Source organism: Brachycentrus maculatus, unplaced genomic scaffold (assembly GCF_059751285.1).
Source record: "Brachycentrus maculatus isolate JH-2025_06_01 unplaced genomic scaffold, ASM5975128v1 h1tg000267l, whole genome shotgun sequence".
Lineage (NCBI taxonomy): Eukaryota > Metazoa > Arthropoda > Insecta > Trichoptera > Brachycentridae > Brachycentrus > Brachycentrus maculatus.
This window is the reverse complement of record NW_028281018.1, coordinates 347,817-373,822: the sequence shown is the minus strand read 5'-3', so window position 1 is coordinate 373,822 and position 26,006 is coordinate 347,817. Positions and strand designations below refer to the sequence as shown.

Below are 26,006 nucleotides of genomic sequence, written 5' to 3'. Positions count from 1 at the left end.
CTACACGAATAAACATAAAATTGAAGTTGTGCATTTTTTTTAAATCCTATCTGCGCCTAATGGTGCATTGTATATAAGCAGTTGTCTTGTTAAATGCATGAATAAAAGGTGATCAGCTCTGCACCTCAGGTGACCAGTCCAGGGCAATATTAAATAAATATTAAAGCGAAAAATCTGTAATATTGTGTATAACCCCCGCGGAGATCGAAAACAGGATTGAAAATCTATACTCCATCAAATATAACAGAATTTTACCGAGAATTCACTATTTTTGTCCTAATATAATAAAATTATAAATTTTCCAAACAGGTAAACTTTGATTATAGATTAAAAAATATATCCAATTTGTTGAAAAATACCTCCAGCACGGTTCAACTTTTAACGAAGGGTTTACGACTGCTTTTTTCACTTGAGTTCCACGCTTCCAAGTCAACAGGATGACTCATTAGACGACCTTTACTAGAAATGTTACCCCAAGTAAATGAGCGACGAATGCGAATGCATCGTGTTTGTGGGGGAGGAAGTCAATTATGAATAAGCATCGGTGTTTAAACTTTTATTTTGTAAAATTTAAATAATTACAACATTCAAATCACATATAAAGTCTTTTCATTCATTTAGGATTATGGACCATTTTTTCTTTGTGGCCTTTCCAATATTTCAATTTCTAACAATATAGTACAAACTGACAAAATTATTTGTACATTGTTTCAAAATTGAGATTTAAATTTGTATGCAATGTACTAATTGTATTTGTAATATTTATATCTTTTAGCACTTTTATAAAACTTTTTTGTTCTTCACTTACTTCAAAAGCTCATCGAAACTTGCTAGAATGGAATAAAAATATAGCAATACATATAAGTAGAGAAATTTAATTTCTTTGTTTTCCTTACATTCTATTCTTGTTTCATTCAGCAAAGTATTATAGAAAAGTTGGCTAAGCTTTCCCTATGTTCTCTAAATTTACTTTATTCAGAGACAAATGTTCTACATTGAAAAAGGATTATAAATAAATGTTTTCAAAAGGTTTATCTCAGTATAAAATTATTCATATCGATGACAACATTGCAATAATATTTTCAAAATGACCGCATATCTGTTTAACATAAATGTACTTTCACCAATATAACCGATGTTATATGATTTCATTCATGTATATATACTTCAAAAGTATGTACATATGCATGTGGGGGCAGCACTTACCGAAAATATTGCAACTTCGTACAGTGATGCCCGAAAATAACAGTCCGGTGACTCAACACAATACCTGCTTAGGTCAACAGCATGTGTGGATGCATCGAATCCATTGTATGACTTGGAACAAGGGCTTGGAGGGTATAAAAGATGGCATCTCCATCACATTATCTCATTCCTCCAGCATGTAAAGCATCGTATTACCTTTTAAAAACATAATAATTTTCTTCCTGCCATAGTTTTACAATCACCACTTGTCTCGCAATGTTGCCGTCGATGTGCGTATTTCATTCAATACAAAACAGCAATATAATTTTTTTATAAAAAAAAAACATTAAAAATACCATAATAATTACTGGATTGAATTAAATAAATGATAGTATTTTTTCCTAAAACAAAAACGGCACAAATAAAAATTATACATATAAGATACAATAAGATCTTACTATTTCCATTAAAAAGTTATCTCACATTATTTTACGTCAGATTTGTTAATATGGCTAGTTAATAGTCACCATAATTTTGTAACTAAAATAATAAAATATATAGATAATTAAAATAAAAATCACACTTCTTGTTTACGAGCGCATTACACACACACCGGCCTACTTGGAAAACGGGTATTGGAGAAATGAATACAGAATTTTTATTAATCATGCGGATTGATGCTTCATAACAAAAAATTGCTAACCACAATACTTTATGCAAATCGTTATTCACATCAAATACACGCATTTAAATACAAACAAAGGACAGAGTACTAGAGATACTATCTGTTTAGCACAGTCCAATGTAAGGATAGGTTTAACGCCAATTGTTTTTGAGGGATTATTTGGAAACACGCAAGGATTCAGGGGACAGGGTAGGGATAGGTCGTGTCTACATGGACAGATATCCTTGGGCACGGGAGCGACGTCTGCCTACGAGGTAAGCGATGAGGACTATCAGGACCAGTCCTCCGAGGGCGCAGCCGACGGCAATGGGAACAATGTCAGGGACGTCCACATACTCGCAATCATTGGCTGGAAGAAACAACATTATCTTAATAAATTTATTTATATTCACACTAATGTTTCAATGACTATATATGTTCATAATATACATCTCAGTCTCTCTCTCTCTCTCTCTCATGGTGCATAAAATACTTCGCCGAGTCAATGTAATTTTACGTTGATTCTGAATTAAAACATTAAATATTTCAGTATTGGAGGTAGATATTACATTATTACAACGCAGTCATTTTTTTTTAACTGTAAAACTATCTATGTAAGTTGGAAGAATAACTCGATGAATGTTTTTCAAGGGATCAAGAAAAAGAGACATTGAAATCACACAATGATGTGTTATTTGGTAATATTTCTATACCAAATTGTACATCCATCAGATACAAAGTGTGTAGAATTTTTTTGTTTGCAATAATTTACATAAACGGCGTGGTATTATTACAGTTTACTGAAGAGAAAAAAATTTTTTTTTTCAATATTAAAGACATGAAAAAGTGTGTCGAGTAGTGCAGTCCATTCTTTTAATGGAAAATTTGCTGAGCATGCTCATGCATGTCACAGGTTAATGGCATAACTTTTGTATGAGAAAAAATATATAATTCAAAAAATTTCCATGTTGCATCAAGGTTCTAAATATGCAAAATTTAATTCATGCTTATAATGAAGTGTACAAAATGAAATAGCAGTCAAAAAATGTAAATAGAAATTTCACTGGATTTGTATTGTAAACTGTAGTAAAAATAATTACACAGAATTTTATAAAAAAAAATAATAGTATTAAATTAGCAACAAAAATAATATGTGTATTTTTTAATGACAAGATTGTTAAAATGAAATGCTCATTTATAGTCATATCTTACCGAGAATATTACGAACTGTTAAACAATTAAAATGTGAATGTCATGAGGTTATCACAAATTGTGACACATGTTACTACAAACCAGAAGCGGAAAAGTTTCACATTTCATTATTAAGAGATAAACTCTGCTGGTAAGGCTGTAAAATCCACTAGACTACCAACTACTGCCTCCGTAGTGTAATGGTCACCACGCTTGGCCACCGTTCTGGAGATCCCGGTTTCGATTCCCAAGGGGGGTCAAATAAATACATATAAGTGATATTTTCACTCTAATATTTATTCAACATTACTCTGGACTGGTCCGCCTCCGTGGTGTAATGGTCAGCGTATTTAGCTACCGTGCTGGAGGTCCCAGGTTCCCAGGGAGGGTGAAAATAAATATTAGTGATTATACACTGTAATATTTATTTAACATTATCCTGGACTGGTTCCTGAAGCGCAAGAGTGATCACCTTGCCTTCATGTAAGTAATGATCAAGATAACACTACGTCAATTCCATGCAGTGCCCTATGCGCCATTGGTTATAAGTAAAAGTAAAGGTACCTGAAGCGGAGGGCTGATCACATTTCTTTCATGTGTCAACAATCAAGATAACACTCCATTTATATGATGCAGTGCCTATGCACCATTGGGGTGCGGATAAGGGTTAGAAGAAGACTACCAAGTAGTGAACTTACCACTGCCGAAGGTGGTTCCCTTCTCAGTGTGGAAAGCCTGGAACTGCACGTCTCCCAGCGCTACGGTGGAGTTGCCGTCACCGCTGGACTCCAGGATCATGTCCTGCATCTTCACGCACCTGTAGCTCATGGTCATCGGTGTGGAGAATGTGTCTCCAGAGTGAGACAGCTTAAGAGTCTTGTTGGCGGCTGTAATATCACCACAAATTATTCTTTCAATTCAAATTGCTATCTGTTAATACCTACACTATGTTTTACATACAACTGATATTTGACTGAAAAATTTCCACTCTATTCATTTGATATGCTAAGAACTTTGATATCTTTAAAATATAAATATTGATTTTTGAATACAAAATAAATATTGATTTCATTCCATTTCATTAATTTTAAACCAAGTACATGAAAATGGTACCAAAAAAATATCAATACATACAATGATAGAAAAATAAAAACAAACGTAGATTGAAAATTAAATTTAAAATGGCATTAAAACTATGTTAAATAACAATATAAAGCATTAAATTGTAGTCAAATATATAAAAATATTTGTCCATTACATAAATTGATATTTCCGTTGATGAAATAGAAAGAATGAATGTTTATTGAAATTATTGAACATTATGTAATATTTTTATAATAATCATAATTTGGGGGAATTTTTAGGGTTCAATTATCTTTTCTGTGCTTTCGAAAAGATATGTTATAAATTATTGTAATCAAATTAAACTAAGTCATAGGTAAAGCTGCATTTACAAACTGCCAATAAGGATGTTAGCACGTTTAATCCCAAAGTTAAAAAGTATTATAATTCAATGAATTGGCATGGAAACTTTTCCAGGATATATTTTTTTCTATATAGGCCAATGTTGGCTAGGCTAAGTGAAATGTCATAAATGCCGCAAGTCAGCTTGACTTTACATTTCGATAAACTGTCTTCTTACGTTTGGAACTAATACAATGTGGAGATGGCCACATTTTACCTCGTTCTAACTATTATACAAACTTTTAATCTTGAAGTGACAGTTAAAAATCACATAATTAATCTAAAATAAAACTTACCGTCGGTGTTCGGGAAGACGGCTTCATCCTGAATGATGGCCATGTCCAAGGACTTGAGGGAGAACTTGTTAGTGGTAGTGTTCTTATCGAAGGTGAGCGTCAAATTGTTCATCAGACCGAAACTGGCTGGCCACACGAGGAGGATGTACTGGGTCTCATTACCACAACTGCCTCCAGCAGTCTTGGTAGAGTTAACGGGCAAGTCGAACATGGCACGGGAAATTTTGGAATCTGAAAGGAATATGCATTATTAATTTTTTTTTAATATTCAAATGTGAACCATATTTTTATATGAGAGAAAAAATACACAAAAAAATATTGTATATGATAAACAGAATTGCGATGTCTATGAACACATTGTTTGCCTTTTACATACTGTTGGTAGAAAGCGGGAGACGCTTATAAGCGTTTTATTTACAGTGAAACCTCTATCTATCGTTCCTCGAATAATCGTTTTCCCGGATGTGTCGTTTATTCCTTCTATCCCGACTTAATTTCATACTAAACTAAACCGCATCGATCGTTTCTCTATCACCATTTACCGCATTTATCGTTCAAATTAAGCTGCATATTTGATACATTTTGTGTGTTTTTTTACATTATTTCCAATTTTCTTACATTCAACGGCAAAGTATGGTATAGAAACTATCGAAAGCTTGTGTAACCGATAGCAGGAGAGGTCGATATTGATGAAATGGAGCCGCTGCCTGTACCTGCATTTCCAGAAGCGTGCACACTCTTTGAAAGAAAACTTTCTACAACGCACATTCAATAACCGATGCTGAAAAAATACTATTTGCCAAGCCGAAAATATACTATTGACTTACGAAAATAAAACAGTAAAAAAACAAAAGTATTTTTTTAAATTCTATTCAGGTTTGTATTTTTCTAAAATAAATACATTTGCATCTGAAACATGTATACTTCTTAGAATTTTAGCATACGAATGGTTATGCAGATTGGGAGGACGGTATCTTTACTCGGTCGTATCTATTTGCGTATTGACCTTTTAATCCCGCATTCATTGTTTTCCCGCATTCATAGTTTATTTTAATACGTCCCTTTAAAAACGATAGATAGAGGTTTCACTGTACTTACTTTTGGAAGAGCGCGAGAGACACCAAAAAACATTTTACAGATCGGAATTCGGTTTGCGGTGACTTCGGATTAGTATATTGAAGATCGGGGAACAGACTGTCCGAGTATATTTAATGTCGGGGTTGATGAAAAAACCACCGACAACAATGTGTTATGAAGTGTGTTTTTCTAATGACATTAAAATCACAATTTTCATTTACACAAAAGATCCAAACAGGACTTGAAATACATTCCCCTATTAATTTTTTTACCATTTTTTCCCACTCATTCATTCCACATGTCCAAAACATCTCAACACGCCTTTCTAAATTTTATCGATAACCCTCTCTCAGCTTTGCATTCCTTCCTTATTTCACCATTCGAACATCTATCATACATCGTTTTGATTGAGAGATTGCATTTCGACTGCATTCAGTCTATTTTCATCCTTCTGTCTCTTACCTTTGGTGTGATAAGTGAGGTTGAACTGCAGAGCCATCTGTACGATGACGCAGGTCCTGTTCTGGTCATCCCAGAAGGCCCACTTGCCCTTGGACGGGGGCGGGAGAGGGGTAGGGGCGGGCGTGGGCGCCGGGGGGGCGGGCGTGGTGGTCGGCGGCGGGGGAGGGGGCGGCGGAGTGGTGGTCGGCGGGGGAGGGGGCGGCGGAGCGGTGGTGGTCACGTTCTTGTTTGTGCGGTTGTCCGCTTCAGACGGAACATGTTTCTTTGGGATGTGAGCGGAAGCATCCCCTACTTTCTTATCCGCATTTTCTTTCGGGCTCCAGTTTCCAGCTGCTGAGCCATCTGCAAAAACCATTTTGAAAAAACACTTTATTTAACCAACAATTTTTTTTTGAAAACTTACCTAAAAAAACCAAGCTAATTTGTACTAATAACGTCAACAAAAAATGATAATTCAAACAGGCGCCGTGGCGCAGTAGGGTAGACGGTCGACTGCTAAACTGGCATCACGGGTTCGATTCCCGCCAAGCGCAAAATAAATTCAAGAAAGATTTATTTTCAGTAGGTCTGGGTGTTTGTGATGTATTTTTCACATCTACCTTCCGTATTATTATTACCCTACCTGCAGACAAGACTCTAATAGAGGCTTTGCAGGTTATTCCTTTAAAAAAACAAAAATATTCATAATTTGTGTACCAATCGTTTGACAGCTTTTCGCTGCCAACTGCCTCGGTTATTCTACTCTACATAATGGAAATAATTCTCGCAATGCATAAATCACTATATCGATTAAAAAATAAAAATATCCGCTATTATTTATCAAAATTTTACTTGTAGACACTAATGTTTGTAAACAATATACACACAAGTCCTTGTTGAATACACATGTGCTTTCATGGATCGCAAACCAAAGAATATACAAAGCAAATTTCATTTGTAATTTTGCGGGGAAAATGTATAGTACCACTATTAAAAATAAAATCATAGTAAATATCCTTTTTAAATAGTTTTAATTTGAAATCAATATAATAATTTACAAAATTGTGAGAGTTATTTCCTGTACGTAGGGTAGAAAAAAAATACTAATCGGCGTTTAGTCGTTTACGGTTGGCAGTCAAGTTTAGTTGTAAATGTGTTAATATTTTAAACAACTTAATAAAATATTTCAAAGTATGTTTAAATCATCTTTAACTAAAATCGAGCCAGTCCTGGACAAGCAGACAACTAGAAAAGCAGATATTTAATGGTCCGAAAAAGAGATTAGACGTCCAAACAAAACACTATTTCATAAAATGATGCAGGGCAAATGGCATAGCATAACATTAGTTGCAATGTTTTTTTATTCTTTTTTGATATAATAATTGCTAGGTCAAACTTTTGAGTTGGTACACATATAGTTATAAAGACTGAAATGTAGCACAATGAAAAATATATCTATATTAACACATTGTAGTCGAAGGCGCTTCGAACAATAGACTCTAGCCTATAGCGAACGTTTTTCGCGATTAGTGCAAAAATATTTCGCTTTCTTAAAATTTACACAATTTCTAAACCAAATAATATTTTCTATTGAAATTTTCAAAGAAATCATATATGACATTTGATCATCAAAAATAAATTATAATCATAATTTATAACTAAGTATTCCGTATTTCACAATTTTAGAAGCATTGTAAACTCTAAAAATAGTCTTCCCCTCCGAGGTATCATTTCCTATACAATGCTAATACATTCAAATAATAAAATACCAAACAGTAAACAAAACAGTGTGAGCAGTATGAAAAATAGTCTAATATGTGAAATGACTCAAACTAAACTAAAGATTGAGATCGCATAAAAACTCTAGATTTCTGGCGATGCCTTTACAAGCGACACACTAGCCAATCCGGACAAGGCATCTCAAATAACGTCAACAGACTGTCGCCTAGCACCCAGGTAGCAGATTTCCCTTCAACGCGTTTTATTTCACGCTGATTGTCCCGCAGTTGACCGACAGTCCGCGAAAAACGGCAAATGCCGTGTCCCGCCGAAAACGTGTTTAATCAGTTTGGTAAACTAATAAATTTCTTGAGGGGCGAATTATGGTTAAATATTTTTAGTAGCAATTTTCAGATTGACAATAAGGTCAATCGTGACAACACGTGATTGATTATGTGTAAACCACTGATAAAAAAATTAGTCACAATATGTACAAACTGAGTTTGCATTGTTGCAAAAATAATATCTATTTTAAATAGATATTATTCGATACAGTGTGGTCCCATGGTTAGTGTCGCAGACTCTTAAGTCAGAGTTTCTCGGTTCGAACCCCTCTACCGCAATTAGATACCTATTTCTAATAATTAGCTGCTTAGGCTCATTGAAATAGTATGAAATTTGAATATTTGTGTAGATAATAAAAAAACACAAATATTTCTCTTTAAAAAAATAATAATAATAATAAAATCTGTTTCTCAAGTAAATAATTGCTATTTAATTTGACTGTTTCAACGGGTTACTTTTTGTTGTTGTATATAATCAATTACTAACTGCATGATTTAAAATACTACAAGCTGTTAATGAAAAATATATATTATTTATGCGTAAAATAACAACATATCCAAGATATACTGGATCTATCAATAAAAAAGTAATAATGCATTAGATTTTTTTACAGTTTATCCAGTTTTTACCGAATTTCAAATAATAATCTGGTCAATAAAGTCAGATACCAGATAGTTACCATAATATTTATGTATGTGGCGTTTATTATTTTAAATTAAATGAAATACTTATTAACACAAAGTGTAAGTTACTTGGCACAATCAGGTATGTCAAATACTTGAAAGCGGCCGGGTTAGGAGTCGTAATAATCGTCGGGTGTGTATGAGGAGATGCATGAATGTAGAAGAGGCAAAGAATGTTTGCAAAGACAGAGTGGTGTGGCGTTCGATTCTCTCTGCCTACCCCTGCGGGGAAGCGGCGTGATGGTTAGTTAGTAGTTAGTAAGTTACATTTGCAGTGTCAACTAGATGATTTGGCAGGTAATTTATTGGGGGAATAATTTGTTGCCGAGCAAACACGAGACAAGGCAACACCCGTGCAAATAAGGTAAGGGGGGTGACAGCTAGGAGCTGTTGTATGCGCAGATGCCGGACAGCAACACTGGAGTCAACACCATGACAGACCTGGACTGCAAGTTGGGTTCCGTATATGCGGAATGGGATTTCTATGTCAAATCTACGAAATGCCCAACTGGGTTAGAGATAATCAGTTGACTCCGACTGCTTCAAGATGTGTATATTTATATATTTCTTGACAAATATTGATATCTCCTATGTAAATTAAATTATCTACCAAAAACATAATTTAATGTACATATCGCTCGCTCCTTTCAACAACGTCATAAATCAAAAATCGTCACTTTTCAGTTGTGCATGTTTTCGGAATGCCTAGAAAATGCACTATATCCCAGCAAAAGCGGCATATTTTTAACTTAATATTTACCCGCTACAGGGCAGAAAGTGTCGTTTTTGCATTTTGAACAAAAGGTATTGTTTAATTATTTTTTTAAATATACTAATAATTTTTCAAATGGAGAAAAAAACCTTCATGTTTTACCTAAAAAGATCTGTTGCACAGTAAAAAGTTCAACAAGTGGCTTGATATTTATTTTTAATACATTTTATTCTATTTTTAAACATTAAAAACGTTCTCCTGAAAAATCAAGTTTTTTGATTTATGACGTTCTTGAAAGGAGTGAGCGATATGTATGTATAATTCATGCAGGGATTATCAATATGATTAATATCCGAGACAAGCTCTATTAGAAGACATTTAACCACAAACATGACTCTGATTTTTTTTCAGTTTCTGTATAAACTTTAATCATCATAATAATAGTTAATTTGTCCTTGTACGGCAGGAAAATCCAACAGCTTTTTGTCCATATTTTTTGTGGATTATTTTTCGCATAAATTTAACTCAGCAAAATTTATTGTTGCAATAATACACAGGTACCTCAACTTTAAAAAAAACAACAACAACAATAACAAAAATATGCACTGTACATATTTACTACGATACAATATTACTGTATGATAATATCGACGTGCCCTACGTAAAGTGCTCTAACTACATTTTTAGCAATTTTGAGATATTTGGTGTACGTTATCAACTGACCGTTATCTATAAATATAAACAAACAAAAAATATATATAAAATAAATTACGCCTAGTTTTCAGGCGTATGAGACGCTATCTACATCGAATTTTCGAAATGAACTGAACTCCTAAAACGCTTACTACTTAATTTTGACAAAGCATAAAGTTTTTAAATGATTTAATACATTACTTTATCGTGTTTTTGAATGTGTAATACTAGTTTAGAATTTCAGATAAAACCGTTAATTAATAAAAAGAAATATGTTCAAAAAATCTTCTAAGCTCTCTCCTGCAATGTAACAGATTTGTAGGGGATACTTTACGTAGGGGCGGTCGATATATATTGTCGGCTTAATCTGTAGTAGCCTATCTGAGTTTACGTATGGTTAAATTTAGTACGGTTTTACACCGGGTGGTGTAAAACCGTGATAAATTTAACCATAAAGCGGAATTAAACAATACCAAAAATACACTATGTTGTGTTGTTATATACATATGGAACAGTATGAAGTGTATTTTTGGAATAAGTAAATTCCGCTTGATTCAATAAGAGTTAATTTGTTTAACTCTAGTAGGCCCAGATGAAGTCGGACATACGGATTAACAACTTAATGCTTTATGTATTAATTTTAAATCAAACACAGATTTTTTGAGTCTACTAAGTTGTATTTTATTAACAAAAAACACATAAAAAATTATATTGTGACAATTGTTTCGCCTTGTTAGGGCATTATCGTACGAATGTCGTCGAATGGGCATTAAAAACATTCGTTTGATAATGCCCTAACAAGGCGAAACAATTGTCACAATATAATTTTTTATGTGTTTTTTTGTTAATAAAATACAACTTAGTAGACTCAAAAAATCTGTGTTTGATTTAAAATTAATACATAAATTAAAATGGAGTTCTAAAAATTAAACGCCAAGTCAATAAATACTTAATGCTTTTTTTGGATGAGCAGCGTTTGTGGACGGCGCATGTATCGTATCGTGCCAACCGAGCACTGCTCGCATGTTTTGACATGTTTGCGTTACTGCATACGATAAAAACTTAACTGAGTTCGCCAGCTGCCACTTTTTATAGAAATTTCTCGGAAATTCTTCAATAAATCAGCAAATTTTATCTTTCCACTCTTATTTTTTTTATTGTTTTATTATTATTATTACAGTAAGACTCCTTTTTTTTAAAACCTGGTTAAGTTTTTTTTTTAATTATTTGCCTTTTTTTTTTTTTTGAACAGGACTACTTTTAAATTTATAAAAATTAAATAACCTGGTATTTTTTGTTCTGTCTTTGTGAAAAAAACGATTAAGTGATTAAAGTGATAATATAAGAAATAAACATCTACCTACATAAGACATTTTTCAATATTTACCTACTGTTTTACATGAGCAATAATTTACAGACAGTAAAAAAACAATAAGCTGAAAAATTATAAAACGAAATATGATTCATTAAGCATGAATATTATTAACATCTCAATGTGGCAAACACTCATACAAATGATTACTCATTTGCATATGTTTTAAAAGTTTTGGAATGTTTTTTTTTTTTATATCTAAAATGTAATCTCAAATGAATGTGTTAACACCACATGTGAATAATAGTTGTGCCGATAGTGATACACATAAAATGTGTCATTTTTTGTTGACAATTTGTGATAATTTTCAAATTCGTGCTTTATCTGGGGTTATGTGAGCCCACAATTTTAAATGTGATATTAACAAATTCAGATAGTTGAACCTTTGCATCTTTGAATCTTCCTAACAATATACAAGACACCTGAAACTAGTCTGAATATACAAGACACCTGAAACTAGTCTGAACTGAAACAGTCCCATAAATTTATTTGCAGAATAAGTTCCGCTGGAACAGAAAGAAAATCCATTTTCAAAGCAAACATTTTTTGCTTGAATTGACTTTTTAATATAATTTTCATCTACGAATACTATAATAATAATAATATTAATATTATCTCGAATAATATAAATATTATTTGAGATTCCACTGTATAAATTTTGTGATAATGTAAAATATAATTTTATCATCAACACATATGGATAGAAACATGAGACATAAGTTTGAAAATGCCCTGACAAAACGGTTGCCTTAAACATTAAATATTATTAAGACTATAAGTCGGAGTCAATTTATTAATTAAAATTTAAAACATATTGTATTGAATAAAAACATATTAAACAGGATTGGTAAGTAACTATGTAGGTACCTCTACAGATGTTAATAGGAACAGACAAAGCATTACTTGCAGGGCAAGAAAACCTTAAGGTAGATTATTTCAAGGATAACTCGTAAATCAAAAATGAAATGAACATATTTGTCACACAGAGATAATAAAAAAATGCAGGAAATGATAATATAAGCGTAGGTATACCGTATAAATGTAGTCGTCCGCATCAATACATATTATTACTCATACCATACGAACAGTATTGTTGCAAAAACTAGTTAAATTATGGCTGCATAGATACTGAATTCTGCGTTATTGACGGCAGGAATTATTTTCATAAACACTTACATTACAAGACGAATTTCTAGGAATCGGTAAACAAAATCCTTCGCGAACTTTGGAGCAATAAATAGCATGCGAGGCAAACGGCATTACGACATTGCAGATTTTTTCTCGAACATACAAAATTACCTACATAAAAAGTGAGATTATGCCATAACAAAATGTTTAGATTATGTCTATCGCCTATTGAATCAAATATGTTTGAAATTCCTATCATAGAATAAAGGAAAAATATTATTATCCGGCATGTAATACCCGTATTACGGGGGGAGTGGAACAATTAAGCCTATACTTAACAAAATAAAAATTGCTACAGCATCACGGGAAGATATCAAAATGCCTATAAATCGGTGACGGCGAACAATTATTTTTACGGAATGCTTATTGTACTTACCACAGAGTGATGTAAGTAATACGACAGCGGAAAAAATAGCTACTTTCATTTGCACCATGATTGTTTTATAAAATGTTATTTCTAAACTATGTTAAATTGCGGCGTAGATACTCCGATCACTATCCAAATCCAGCAACTCCGCGAAGTGTGATAACAGAAGAGACAGGAAAGGAACCTGAAGAACTCCACAGGTCAACAGTCGTAAACGCAAATCCAATATGGCGATATATTTCTTCTCTTTTTAACACCCAAATAAATCGGAAGAGTAAAAGGGTCAGATAGATAAATGCACCGACAAAACAGATGACTGACAGAAAATAGTGAAGCGGTGTACCAACTTGGCGTGAATAAAATAATGGCGGCATTTATAAAAAATATACATCAATAATGTTTGAGGGCGTAATTTTATTATACGTAACGATTACGTAAATATTTATTTTAAAAAAAATAATTTCACTGTTAGAATTTAAATATTAAATTCTTGAAAAAATGTATAGCCAACTGAAATAAATCCCATATTCTCAAGTCAAACTAGATTATTTGGGTCAATGGAAAATTTTATGTCAAAGTTCAAACAAAATCTGCTAGGTGCGCGCGCATTTAGAATCAATGACAGTTACCAGTGACTGTGGTCTCCTTGGCGCCAAAGTGTAAAGTGCCAAAGTTTTTCAAGTTTTTCTTAACCACTTCACACTCGGTTTTATTTTTAAAGAAAATTGGTCCAAACGAATTTTTTATTGCATTTTAATAATGTACTCGTAATTTTGAAACAACGTTTTTGTTCTCTCTTGATTATTTATTATAAAACACAATTTTAATATGATAAAAAGATAGATAAAATAGGCTCCAAATATGCAATTCTGGCATGAAAAAAAAACATGTTAACATTAGAAGCTTAATGCTTTATATCAATAATATTAGTATTAAAAATTAGGAAAATGATACCTAATTTTCTGTATGGTAGAGGCGAAAACATGGTACAGGCGAACCTCAACTTTCGCACATGATTGGTTCCCGAGAATGTGTGCGAAAGTTAAATGTTCGAAAGTAGAGGGATGTAAAAAAATAATAAAAAAAAACTCAAAAAATTGTACTTTAAAATTTGTTTTTATCAAAAATTACTAAGTAGGTACATATTGAATAAAAATTATATTTTCCTATAAACTTGTCAATAGTTAACTAGTATTTTACTGTTTCTTTTCTTTTCTTCATAGAGAGTTCTGTAACATGAAGTACTATTTTGGATCGCCATACGCACTTGAGATATGCGTTCTCCATTGGGATCACATTCTTCCATAATATATATTTTTTAAACTTCGTTCATACTTTTTATTGCTAAGGTTTTGATGATTTTTTCCTTCAAAAGAACAAAAGTCGGTTCAAATATTGTTCATTTACCTAATGAATCCGAAAACAATTCATTTGAAATTGTATAGAAAGAAGGGAACCCACATAACATCATGTATGCCATTGAAATATGTAAACGCGTCTCAGATTTTTTTTGGGTGATCAAGCGCGGACATAACGCCAAGTGAACGCGCTCACAGGCGAGCGCGCGGATCTAACGTGAAAACTTGGATCCACATTTTTTTTAAGGATTTCATCCACCTTCAAATACCTACAATAACCTTATTTTTATTTATAAAAAACGTATTTCAATGCTGCCTTTATTCTTAATACACACACACACATACATACACACACATATATGTGTATATAAATTCATATTTTTATGAAAATGTGAAAAAAGAAAATTCCCACACTCTAGAATACTTTCCATTCTTTGACATAATTCTTGAGTTATGCTTTTCCTGACTATGCTGCAAGACTATGGAATAAATTACCTATACACGTGAAAAGTCCATCATCTCTTATAAGACCTTCAAGACACGTCTGAAATATTATAATTTATTTTTGGAACCCTAAATGTCCATCATTTCATCACTTCCTTGGATCCTCTCCCTCTCCCCCCATTACTCCTTAACCGATTTTAATCATTGTATCTTCCTTGTTTTCATCAATTCTCAGTACCATCAAGATACTAAATTATAATTATTTAATCATTCGTACTTAACTTCTTATGTTTTCTTCTTCTTCTCGCTTATATAAGCAGGTACACATGTACAACATCTGCCACATAAGGTACAAACCTTACCACTCTTACCAATCTGTTTTTGGTTACTTGGAAGATATTGATTCATGGCAATAGTCCCTCCTGCCAAGGAACAAATTATATTCCTTACAAGAATTATTTACAAAAATGGTAATATTAATATTAGTTTGTTACCGATTACTTTAATTTTTTGACAGAATTTTACATTTGAGAAAGGAGCGTGTTTTACATACTTTTTCTTTCTTTTCCATTTAAGTAGACTAAGTCACACTATCTCGTGGTCAGCTAATTATAAATACATAAATTCGTTTTATTTTTTTTACTAGCGAATGCAATCCTAATTGCCTAACAATAGGCGCAGATTCTTTGAAACTTGCGGAAAGTAACGTTATTTTTTTTACTCAAAAACTTTCTCATTTAAAAAACAGCACACTTGCATTTACAAAGCATTCATAGTTTTCTTCAATTTTTTCCTGGTGCAATGTTTTTTTCCAACTACGAGTACATTGCGCATTGGTCTTTAGAAATATATCATAAATTCGTTTGATCGTTTTTTTCTTCACTCATTCGTTCCGCATGTATATACACCATACAACACAACTTTAAAAAATATATCGATGATTCTTATCGCTTACTCCTTTCAAGAACGTCATAAATCAAAAATCGTCAATTTTCAGTTGTGCATGTTTTCGAAATGCTAAGAAAATGTACTATATCCCAGCAAAAGAGGCATATTTTTAACTTGATATTTACCCGCTACAGGGCAGAAAGTGATGTTTTTGCATTTTGAAGAAAAGGTATTGTTTAATTATTTTTTTAAATATACTTAATATTTTTCAAATGGAGAAATAACCTCCAGGTTTTACCTAAAAAGATCTGTTGCAAAGTAAAAAGTTCAGTAAGTAGCTTGATATTTATTTTTAATACTATTTATTTTAACATTGATATTTATTTTAACATTGTATTATATTTTTACACTTTAAAAACGTTCTCCTGAAAAATCAAGTTTTTTGATTTATGACGTTCTTGAAAGGAGTGAGCGTTATCTTAGACTTGCATTTTTACCTTATATGTATAACCATTAGAACATCTATCATACTTCATTTTTCTGCACATTCGTATTTTTTGTTTGTTTTATCAAGTACCTAATACATACAAAATGTTTTGCTTATCGTAATGTTCCCTTTTTACAAATAAAATTATATTTCCACCTTGATTTCATAGGTACTTACTGATCCTTAATTTATTTCTTCACTGTGACGATTATTGGAATTATTTTTAAAATTGTTTGTTCCCCAATTGAATTACATCATTTTGAGTCACAAGTTTTTTTTTCAATGTTAAAATAGATACATAAATTTGCCCTCAGATGTCATTTTCATATGACTTGACTTTACCGAGATAAAAAATAACCGGAATTTTTTGTTACTTCAACTTCATTATCATATCAAGGAAAAAACATTTAAACTTGAAGACTTATGACTGAGAATGGGCTAAATTGTGTGTGTGTTTTTTTAATAAGTGTATTATTACAAAACATAACAGTCATTTCAATCAGCAGCAGTCAATTATATGAAGGTACTTATGCCTTTTTAACTGGTTTTATTTCCATTGACTGCAATATTATATGAAATATCAGTATCAGCAGACGAGTTCTCGTTTGGTAGGTCGGAGGCACATCTTAGTATAATGGTATTGAGAAGAAGGGTAGATAAAGAAAACACAGCATAATTTTATTATTTTATAACCACTATGGATGTTTTATTAATTTCTTTTAAAAATGTTTACATTAAGCATAAATGAAATAGTTGAAATGATTAGTTCACTCCTTGCATGCAGTGTGTGGTGCGGCCCTTAGCCCGCACTCTATCGACACCTATCAACTTAGTACTTAACCAAAGTGGTAACGAGATACAATTAGGTAAATGTGTATTGTGAGCTGTGTCCTGCGGTCGACCGATGAACGGCAAGTATCTCCAACGGTGGAGGTGACGAGAGACAATACCGGAATGCGGAAATGATCGTTATTCAATAATAGTACAGTACGTAATGTTAAGGTGATAATACTCATTGACAGACTAACAGACACGAAGAGGGCGCGCTCGCGGCTCGACCGGCGCGCGCGCGGCTGCGAGCGCGCACCGCGCGACGCGGGCACGCGGACACGCGCCGGCACGCGCGCGGCGGATCGCCACTAAACTCGCTAATTGTTATTTCAGCGTCAAAATCAATGTTTATTGTGAAATATTCAATTAATTTACAATGTTAGTTTTGGTGGATAGTTCCCTAAAAGTATGTCTAAACTATATGGAGTACAGATAACACTTAAGTACGTACATACTAACTATTTATAACAATTTCATTAATTTATTAATGGATAGGTATCTCTTTCTGCGTTTAAAACTAGCGTAACAGTGCTTAACATGTAGTGCGGTCCGCGACAGCCCGCCTCGGGCCCCGCGCCCGGGCCTCGGGGGCCCGGCCCTCCGGAGCGCGCTCCGCGGGGGCCCGCCGCTCGCGGCCCGCAGCCCGACACCCAACACGCGACACCCGCGGCGGGCACACACCGAGACATTATCACTATATAAAACAATACAATTCACATTGACTTTGCAAATCTCTCTATTATTATATTTTATTTTGAACAACGAAATCTTATTTACACAACGTAAGTTTCATTCGTAAATAACAGAAATACAAATCGGTTAACACACTCTCCCCTATCACAAGAGTTTGGGGCGGCGGCGGCGCCGGTGGTCGCGGCGCGTCGGTAGCCGCAGCCGCAGCGCGACCGCAGCGCGACCGCAGCGCGACCGCAGCGCGACCGCAGCGCGACCGCAGCGCGACCGCAGCGCGACCGCTGCCGCAGCCGCACCCGCCACCGCCCAAGAGTTAGCAGGTAGTAGCGAAGCGAACTGTACCGCCTGATTAAACTCGTAAAGAGCTAGAGAAACTAACAAGTGGCAGGGCAGAATTTGAATATTCATTTAAAATTAGCTAGTGATTACTCTTATTAATGTCAACTAATTAATTATCGATAATTAAATCATGTATTAATTGTTTATTAATATATGAATCTATGATATTACCTAAAACCGACACCAGTAGTAAGTTCGCCTACTCGCCAAGCGTTAGGAAGCTGCTCCCGCGTTCCGAATCGATTATTGTATTATCGGTATCTTTATATATTTCGTTAGTATCCGCACCCTCCGTCGTTTAATCGATTATAATTTATTTATTATTATATACTAAAAGAAAGGCCTAACGAAATGAAGGTCGACACGCGCCACAACCCCGCCCGATCATTGTGCATAGCCCCGCGATAGTCTCCGCGTTAATTCGCCAAGCAGGTGAGTAGGAATATCGGTACGAGTAACAACGAAACGGACAAACATCGCATTAAACATATTATCGGTCGAGTGTCACCCCTCGAGCGAACTAACAAAGCGGCACTGCCTACCCCCGCAAGTACGTAATAAGACATAAGATAAGGATGAATGACACACTCGCTCGTCCTTGCACTCTCGCACTCTCGCACTCTGTCACGCACTCACGCACGACTCACTCCACATGAACACGTTTGTACAAGCACGTTAATCGGTATCGGTATTCGGATGAACGAAAGGCGAGAACGGCGAGTCCCGCGGGCGCCGCTGCTCCGGCGCCCCGCGCTCTGCGCTCTGCTAGGCAGTGTGAGTACGGTGTATCGAGTAACGGGAACAAAACTAAACAAAGTCTCCAATTGGCAGAACTGAAAACTGGCCGCCCGCGCCGGAGCGACGTGCCGCGGCCGGAGCCCTAGTCCACCATCAGCTCGAAGTGCACGGAGCCGCGCCGGTCGTGGCGGTCGTGGTGGATGTTCTTGGCCCACGCCTTGCACTCGATGTTGATGAGCACCCCACCTGCAACGAGAGTAGTGTGAGTTGGGCCCACGGCACTATGAGACATCTCCATCACAGACATTTCTTTGTGAATATGAATAAACTTCAAATTTAACAAAACCTAGTAAAGCAATCGGTAAAGTAGTGCATGGGGGAAAAAAGTGAGATTCGTTAAAGGAAATATGATTGAGTTTGAAATGAAACGAACATTTTACATCAAAATGTGAATGGGAAAAAAACTGATCACAGAGAAAATGTTTCAATAAATTTTCTTTTGAAACGACGCTTACTAGGTGTTGAAATAATTTTTCATTTTGTTTCCTAATATAATAAAAACTATAATAAAACTTTTTCTCATTGAGAAAAATAAATTATTTAATGAAATGAATTCACAGTTTCTGTTTATTTCATTAGCGTAGGCAAATAATTTAGGATTAGTAATGAAAATACCTCATTCTCTCAATAAAAGGACAATTCAATTATACACATATAAAATCCCCTTCATCAGCTGCAAATAAAGCGATCATGTCTGAAAACATTATAAATGGATTTCCTCAGAGTAGGGGATTTTTTCAGTAAATCCTTTTTCCATCTGGCAGAGTACCTACTTTGTATTTAATTAGCATAATCAGCCACGAAACGTTCCTCCTAATTCTGGCCTAGCGGGCGATAAGTTTAGTATGCAGACGCTGGGACATGGCGGCAGCGCCGGGAGGCGGCAATCAATATCCACCCGAGTCACGTGCTGCTACGGCCAGTGGGTTAGTGGGTGCGCATGCGCGCGGGACAAGATGGCCGACACGGGGAGGTTATGTGTCAAACAATGGTGGACCGCAGGTCGCTATTTACAGACTTTATTTAAGGGAAAATTCATTGAAAACATGTACCCAATTTCTGCCCTCAGGAACATCTCGTAAATATCCTATCACAAATATTGTTTTCACGCTTTCCGCGAGATTAAAATGACTGAAAATCAAAGATTATTTAAAATTCTTAATGTTTCGAAAAAAACTGTAAGAGGTAAAATTACAGGTAAGAGAAATTAATATGATGGTATATATTATTATTATATGCAATACGAAATTATAGGTAGTGGTGAAATAATGTTCCAACGTGCTTTTATGATATCTTTCCCATTGTTTCAGAAAACAGAGCGAACGGTTACTCTAGTATCGACAATCAGTCTGTGATTGTTTGGAGATGTTCAGAGTAATTATAAATATACTCAAACTTTACCAACATAAAAAATAAATGCACCGAAATTCCTGAAAAATTATGAAATCCTGAGATGATTGATAATAATAATAATAATAATAATAACTCTTTATTCCAGCTTGACTTGTGGGTGCAATACTTAGTCAGCCATATATGTTTTACTTTTTTTTTTAAATGAAATTAAAATTACAATAATAAAGAAATAAAAAATTAAGAAAAGAAACCGCGAAAGAAAAAACAATTAAAAATAAAGTTTTTTTTTTTGGAGAGATGTAGTAGATGAAGATCAATCATCTCGCTGGCAAACACGGCACTGTGCTCCAGTGCCATCACATGTCTAGCCTCCATCTGTGCTCCACAAGCCGCTTTATGATGAGGTTGGAGCTCTTCATCAGTCACTCCCGGAAGCCTGCCACTCGGTGCCTTAACAGGCCATCCCAATGTGATAATGATTTTCTCGAGTAGGTTTAAGTATAAAAAAATATCGTGATTTCTTACGTTTGGGGTGCTCGAAGTAGACGGCCACCAGCGGACTGAGGTAGCCGTCAGTGTTCATGAACGGGAAATAGAACCCGGGGAAACCGCGCCGGGGAATGTACTGGATGGGGCCGATGTTCTCTATATCGGCCGGGTTTTCTCCCTCGCACGTCACCCACACCGTATCCGCCTGCAAAGGACACAAAATCCACATTCAAAATCCAATCCATCAACAAACTGAAAAAAAACATAAGGCACCAGTGTTCCGCACCCAATGGTGCATAGGGCACTGCGTCGTATTGACGCAGTTTTATCTTGAATGTTACATACATAAAGGCAAGGTGATCACTCTGCGCTTCAGGGAAAACTAGAAACTATGCCACTATCGTAGGTACGAGGGGTGACAAACATAGACGTCTCCGTGATTAAAAATCTCTAGCTGTGATACTAAATGAAAGTTAAAATGCAATTGGGTACAGTTACCAATTGAATTTTAACTTTCATTTAGTATCACAGCTAGAGATTCACATTTAGTATCACGGAGACGTCTATGTTTGTCACCTCTCACCTATGATAACGGCGCATAGTTTCTAGTTTTCCCTGAAGCGCAGAGTGATCACCTTGCCTCCATGTAAGTAACGATCAAGATAAAACTGCGTCAATACGATGCAGTGCCCTATACACCATTGGCTGCAGATAAGGGTTAGAAGAAGAGTTTCTTCAAATGGATTTTATTCTCCGAAACGCTGATTTCATCATTGATTTGCCTAGCAAATGGGCAATGTGGACGATTTTCAATAGCGCAATTTAAACTAGGGTTAGAATGAAAATTTAAAACTCTACAGTTTCTGTTATAAGTAATATTACTGAAAATTTAATTAAATTTAAACAATATTTTAAATTGTTAATCCAGTTTTATATTTTTTGCTAGTTGAAGCACCACGAAGTTACAATCACAATATTTTAAGTGCGTTCGATGATATAAAATAGTCAAAACCAAAATAGTATCCCTTTATTCTAAAATCTAGTGCATGAGCTTTTACCACTTCTTACTTCAATATATTGTTCTAATTATTCATCTAAATATCAGTTTTATTAATATATCTTCAATTATACGAGACTCAATTTACACGAAGAAAGTAAAATGTAATCAATTCTCTGAACTCTATTTCAAACTTAATTCAGAAGTTGTAAAAAACACAAAAGCTCCCAATTCAAAACGGAAACACAAAGCATTAGTATTCACCGTAGAGAGGATACATTGTTGAGTGACCCTGACCTTTGACAAACTCTTACACCCCGACCCTCCGAATCCGCACGATCGATGAATACGTTCTACATTTTCCTCAACAAACTGTAATCATAATTTGCAGTGATTTTTTTTCTTTGAAATTTTACCTGCTTAGTCGATTTCGTGTTCTGTATCTGCGTCTTCAGTTCCTGCGGCATGTTAGATGGCAAAATATCCGTTTCGTTGTACGTAAGGGGCTTCCAGTTATAAATCTGCAAAACAAAGTACGTGCACACATCCATTAAACAACAAATATAGAAGAAGAAAAAAACATTACCCATTCAATTATCCTTTTTTCAATAATTAATCTGATAGCTATTCCAGGGACTTCAATATTAATTATTCGCGGTGAATAAACGACAGTCAACAATTTTAAACACTGCATACTATTTTTCCAATTTTTTTTGTACGCGATATTTTGATAAATGTATATTTTTAATAAAACCGACAAATGTATATGAAAAAAAATATTACACTAAGATTCTCAAATTGCATTTCAAGGAGCGCACATTTTCAAATAGTAACAAAAAATCATTAATGTAAGCTTCCTTAAATATCCTTTATACATACTCCAGGATTTATTGCAATATCCAATTATTTATTTCCATTATGGCTGATTATGATGAAAACCTAATATTCGCCTTACGTCGCTTTTTAAAATTCTACAACACTTTCCGCAGGGCCATAAATAAAGAACTCTGATTTTTTTAGATTTTGCTTAGTTTTGTATGTACACAAGGTTTTCCAAACTATGGGTCGTGTCCCACCAGTAGGTCGCGAGCGAATATTGAGTGGGCCCTCGCCACTGTATACTGAAATAAAAAAAAAATAGGAAGCGATAAATTTGACATTTCATTCGGCTATTAATGCCCTCTTTTCTCTTAGGCAGCTAAGAGGTGGGTCCCAAGATTGGAAAATTTTGTTAGATGGGTCGCAGCCCAGTCAACTTTGGAAACCTATGTTGTAACACAAATACAGTTTTATTTGAACGATTGTAAACTATTTACAACATTTTGAGTGTGTCCTTGTTAAATAAATCTGGATTTAATAGAAAGCTTCTTTCATCTCACAATAGATGTCTCTAGTGAAGTTCTAGTGATGCAAGCGCAATGTTTCGATCATGGATCAATTTGGATCATGTATATATTTATATAGAACTTCCAAGAATTTGAGTAGTGTGGTTGTCAATCATGGGTAGAATTGGTGAATGTTACACGTGTGCTAAACTTAAAATAAAGCATTTCAATAATAAACAATAAAATATTCATTTATTATTTTTATAGAAGAAATAGATTATATTTTAACTTACAATATTAATTATTAAGCCAGCTTATGGCGGTTTATGCCAGCTTATGCCAGTCGTGAGCCCCGGAAATGCCCAGACCTCCATATTATTCTTCATCTATGTTGAGATGTCAAAAAATAATATGAATGTTATATGAATATAATGTGAACTAGATAGGTGTGTGTGCGTATGTGTGTGTGTTACCTTATTGAGCTTGAGGAATATGCAAGGGCCGGAGTTCTGGTAGTTGTAGTTCTTCTCGGTGGTGCACGGGGAGAAGGTGTCCACCGGAACGTCGCACACCTTTCCCTCGGGAGGGTGGATCCCGTAGTCGCAGTGGACTCGATTCTCGCTTCCCTCGGCGCCCTTTCCTTCCTTCCTGTAAACTGTTACCGAACCGACTTTCAGAACGAGTTCCGAAACGAGTGACCAAAAGGGTAACTCCAGCCAATGTAGAACGGAAAATGGTAAACCTTGAATAGCAAATTTAACGACCCTACCTAAATTATAAGGGAGATTGCGAAACCAAAGTTTCATTTGCGTAATTACATTTACATCAATAGAAAGGCATGAAATTTCGTTTGAAAAAAAGGCCATTTTAATTATGTATGTTATCATTTTGAACCCCTTTGTCCATATTTCATTCAACTTTTTGTTTTCAGTAATGTTATATTTACATTAACAAAAAAACATGAAATTTAGATTGAAAAAAGGCAATTATAATTATTAAATCGTTGCCCACTTCCGTAGTGTAGTGGTCAGCGCGTTTGGCTACCGTACTCGAGGTCCCGGGTTTGATTCCCAGGGGGGCCAAAACAAATATGGGTGATCTTCACTCTCATCACCCTGGACAAGAAGCGCGAAAGCGATCACAAAAATACTGCATCGCTACGATGCAGTGCCCTATGCACCATTGTGTGTGGATAAGGATTTTTTTTAAATTACCCCTTTTGTTCACGTTTCATAAAACTTTTTGTTTTCATTTTTAATATTTAACTTTGACAAAAGATACGCTCGCTGGTGTTATGAAACTCAAACATTCCGTATATTGTGGTTATATAAAACGAAAAACACAATGTAGTTACGAGGCGGCTTATAAATAGGCCTTCCATTGGTCGGATACTCTTACACAACACTTTAAAAATAAAACCCATTTCGGAACAAGCATTTATTTAATATCCTTTTTCACTCCTAAAAGGTAAACCATCTATCCTTTTCAAAAGCATTAGGAAATCTCAACATGTGAACATTTCTGTTTTCCTCTAAAATAAACTCTGGTATTTTTAAACACTTACGAAAAATACACATGAGTAAAGAAGGCTTTAAAGTGATAATACGTATGTTATACGTTTCCTACTTCTTCTTACTTCTACTATCTTTGTTATTTTTTATGTTTTTGTAGTCCATTGTCCAGAAGGAAATAAAGCAAGATGGCGTGCAGTCGTCTTTCAACACGAGGGTTGATAATTAAATACACGCGCCAGATACGAAACGTGTAGATATATTTTAATATTCCCATATTTTAAATCTACTGATAGATGAATTAATGGGTACAAAATACAAGCAAAATAATATGTTTACATTTAATCTATTATAGATATATGTATGTATTATAAATAATATATTTCTGCTACGGTTTGTCAATTGGACAATAAATGGAAATTTTCATAGTAATTTAAACGATAGTAAATCATTTTCCTACGCAAAGAAATAATCAACATACAATACATGTTTACGTTTGATCATGACTCGTAAGTATTTAAAGGTAATGTCTGTATAGTTTGTTTATAAATAGTTTTAATACGCTTTTAATTTTAAGAGTCAGATTGTGAATGCAATATTGTGTCAAAAATTTTAGATTGCAGCCTACCGAGATAAATAGAACGAAAATAAAATACATGCAAAACATAAATTTGTAGCTTGTTTCCTTACCTTCTAAGAAAGTATCTAATTCATTGGTCCAGTAGTTGACATTCCCCTCATCAGCGGCCTTATACCAGACGAGTGTGCTCTCAACATTGGACTCCGGTGGCATGGGCCGGAATCCAAGGCCTAGGAGAAAAAAATCGTATTAAACAAAGTCGACTGCTGGATTGAGGGAGGTCTCCTTCATTGCGCGCTACTTCTGAATCTTCCTCGAACACTTCGCTACTATCACGGCATTATTCCTCCTTTTCCAGACTAAGCTCCATCAAATTATCCTATTTTACTCATTGGTTAGATGACTGTAGTATTGTGTCCTTAACAAAAAGGACATTTTTCAACAATAACAATATTTTAAGGAGAGCTGACCCCAGCAGTCTACAAAGACGATAAGTTAGGATGTAGCCAGGGAGAA

At 34.7% G+C, this 26,006-nt stretch overlaps 2 protein-coding genes across 3 annotated transcripts in view; both read right to left on the bottom strand.

Annotated features, from left to right (window-relative positions):
- Positions 1–543: 543 nt before the first annotated feature.
- On the bottom strand, positions 544–13,570 carry LOC148305635 (lysosome-associated membrane glycoprotein 1-like). Its single transcript, XM_088266389.1, has 5 exons — positions 13,407–13,570; positions 6,340–6,681; positions 4,801–5,031; positions 3,739–3,927; positions 544–2,219 (listed from the first exon to the last, which is right to left on the bottom strand). The coding sequence occupies exons 1-5, from the start codon at positions 13,462–13,464 to the stop codon at positions 2,077–2,079; spliced, it is 963 nt and encodes a 320-aa protein (XP_088122515.1). The 5' UTR covers positions 13,465–13,570; the 3' UTR covers positions 544–2,076.
- Positions 13,571–17,250: 3,680 nt separating this feature from the next.
- The window catches only part of LOC148305634 (sodium/potassium-transporting ATPase subunit beta-2-like), a 63,165-nt gene continuing 54,409 nt past the window's right edge, over positions 17,251–26,006 (bottom strand). For both annotated transcript variants that reach the window (XM_088266391.1, XM_088266392.1), the window contains 5 exons: positions 25,601–25,720; positions 23,873–24,054; positions 22,491–22,595; positions 21,114–21,282; positions 17,251–19,421 (listed from right to left, as the gene is read on the bottom strand). In XM_088266391.1, the coding sequence (XP_088122517.1) occupies positions 19,318–19,421; positions 21,114–21,282; positions 22,491–22,595; positions 23,873–24,054; positions 25,601–25,720 (680 nt within the window). In that variant the 3' untranslated portion in view covers positions 17,251–19,317. The remainder of the gene's footprint in view (positions 19,422–21,113; positions 21,283–22,490; positions 22,596–23,872; positions 24,055–25,600; positions 25,721–26,006) is intronic.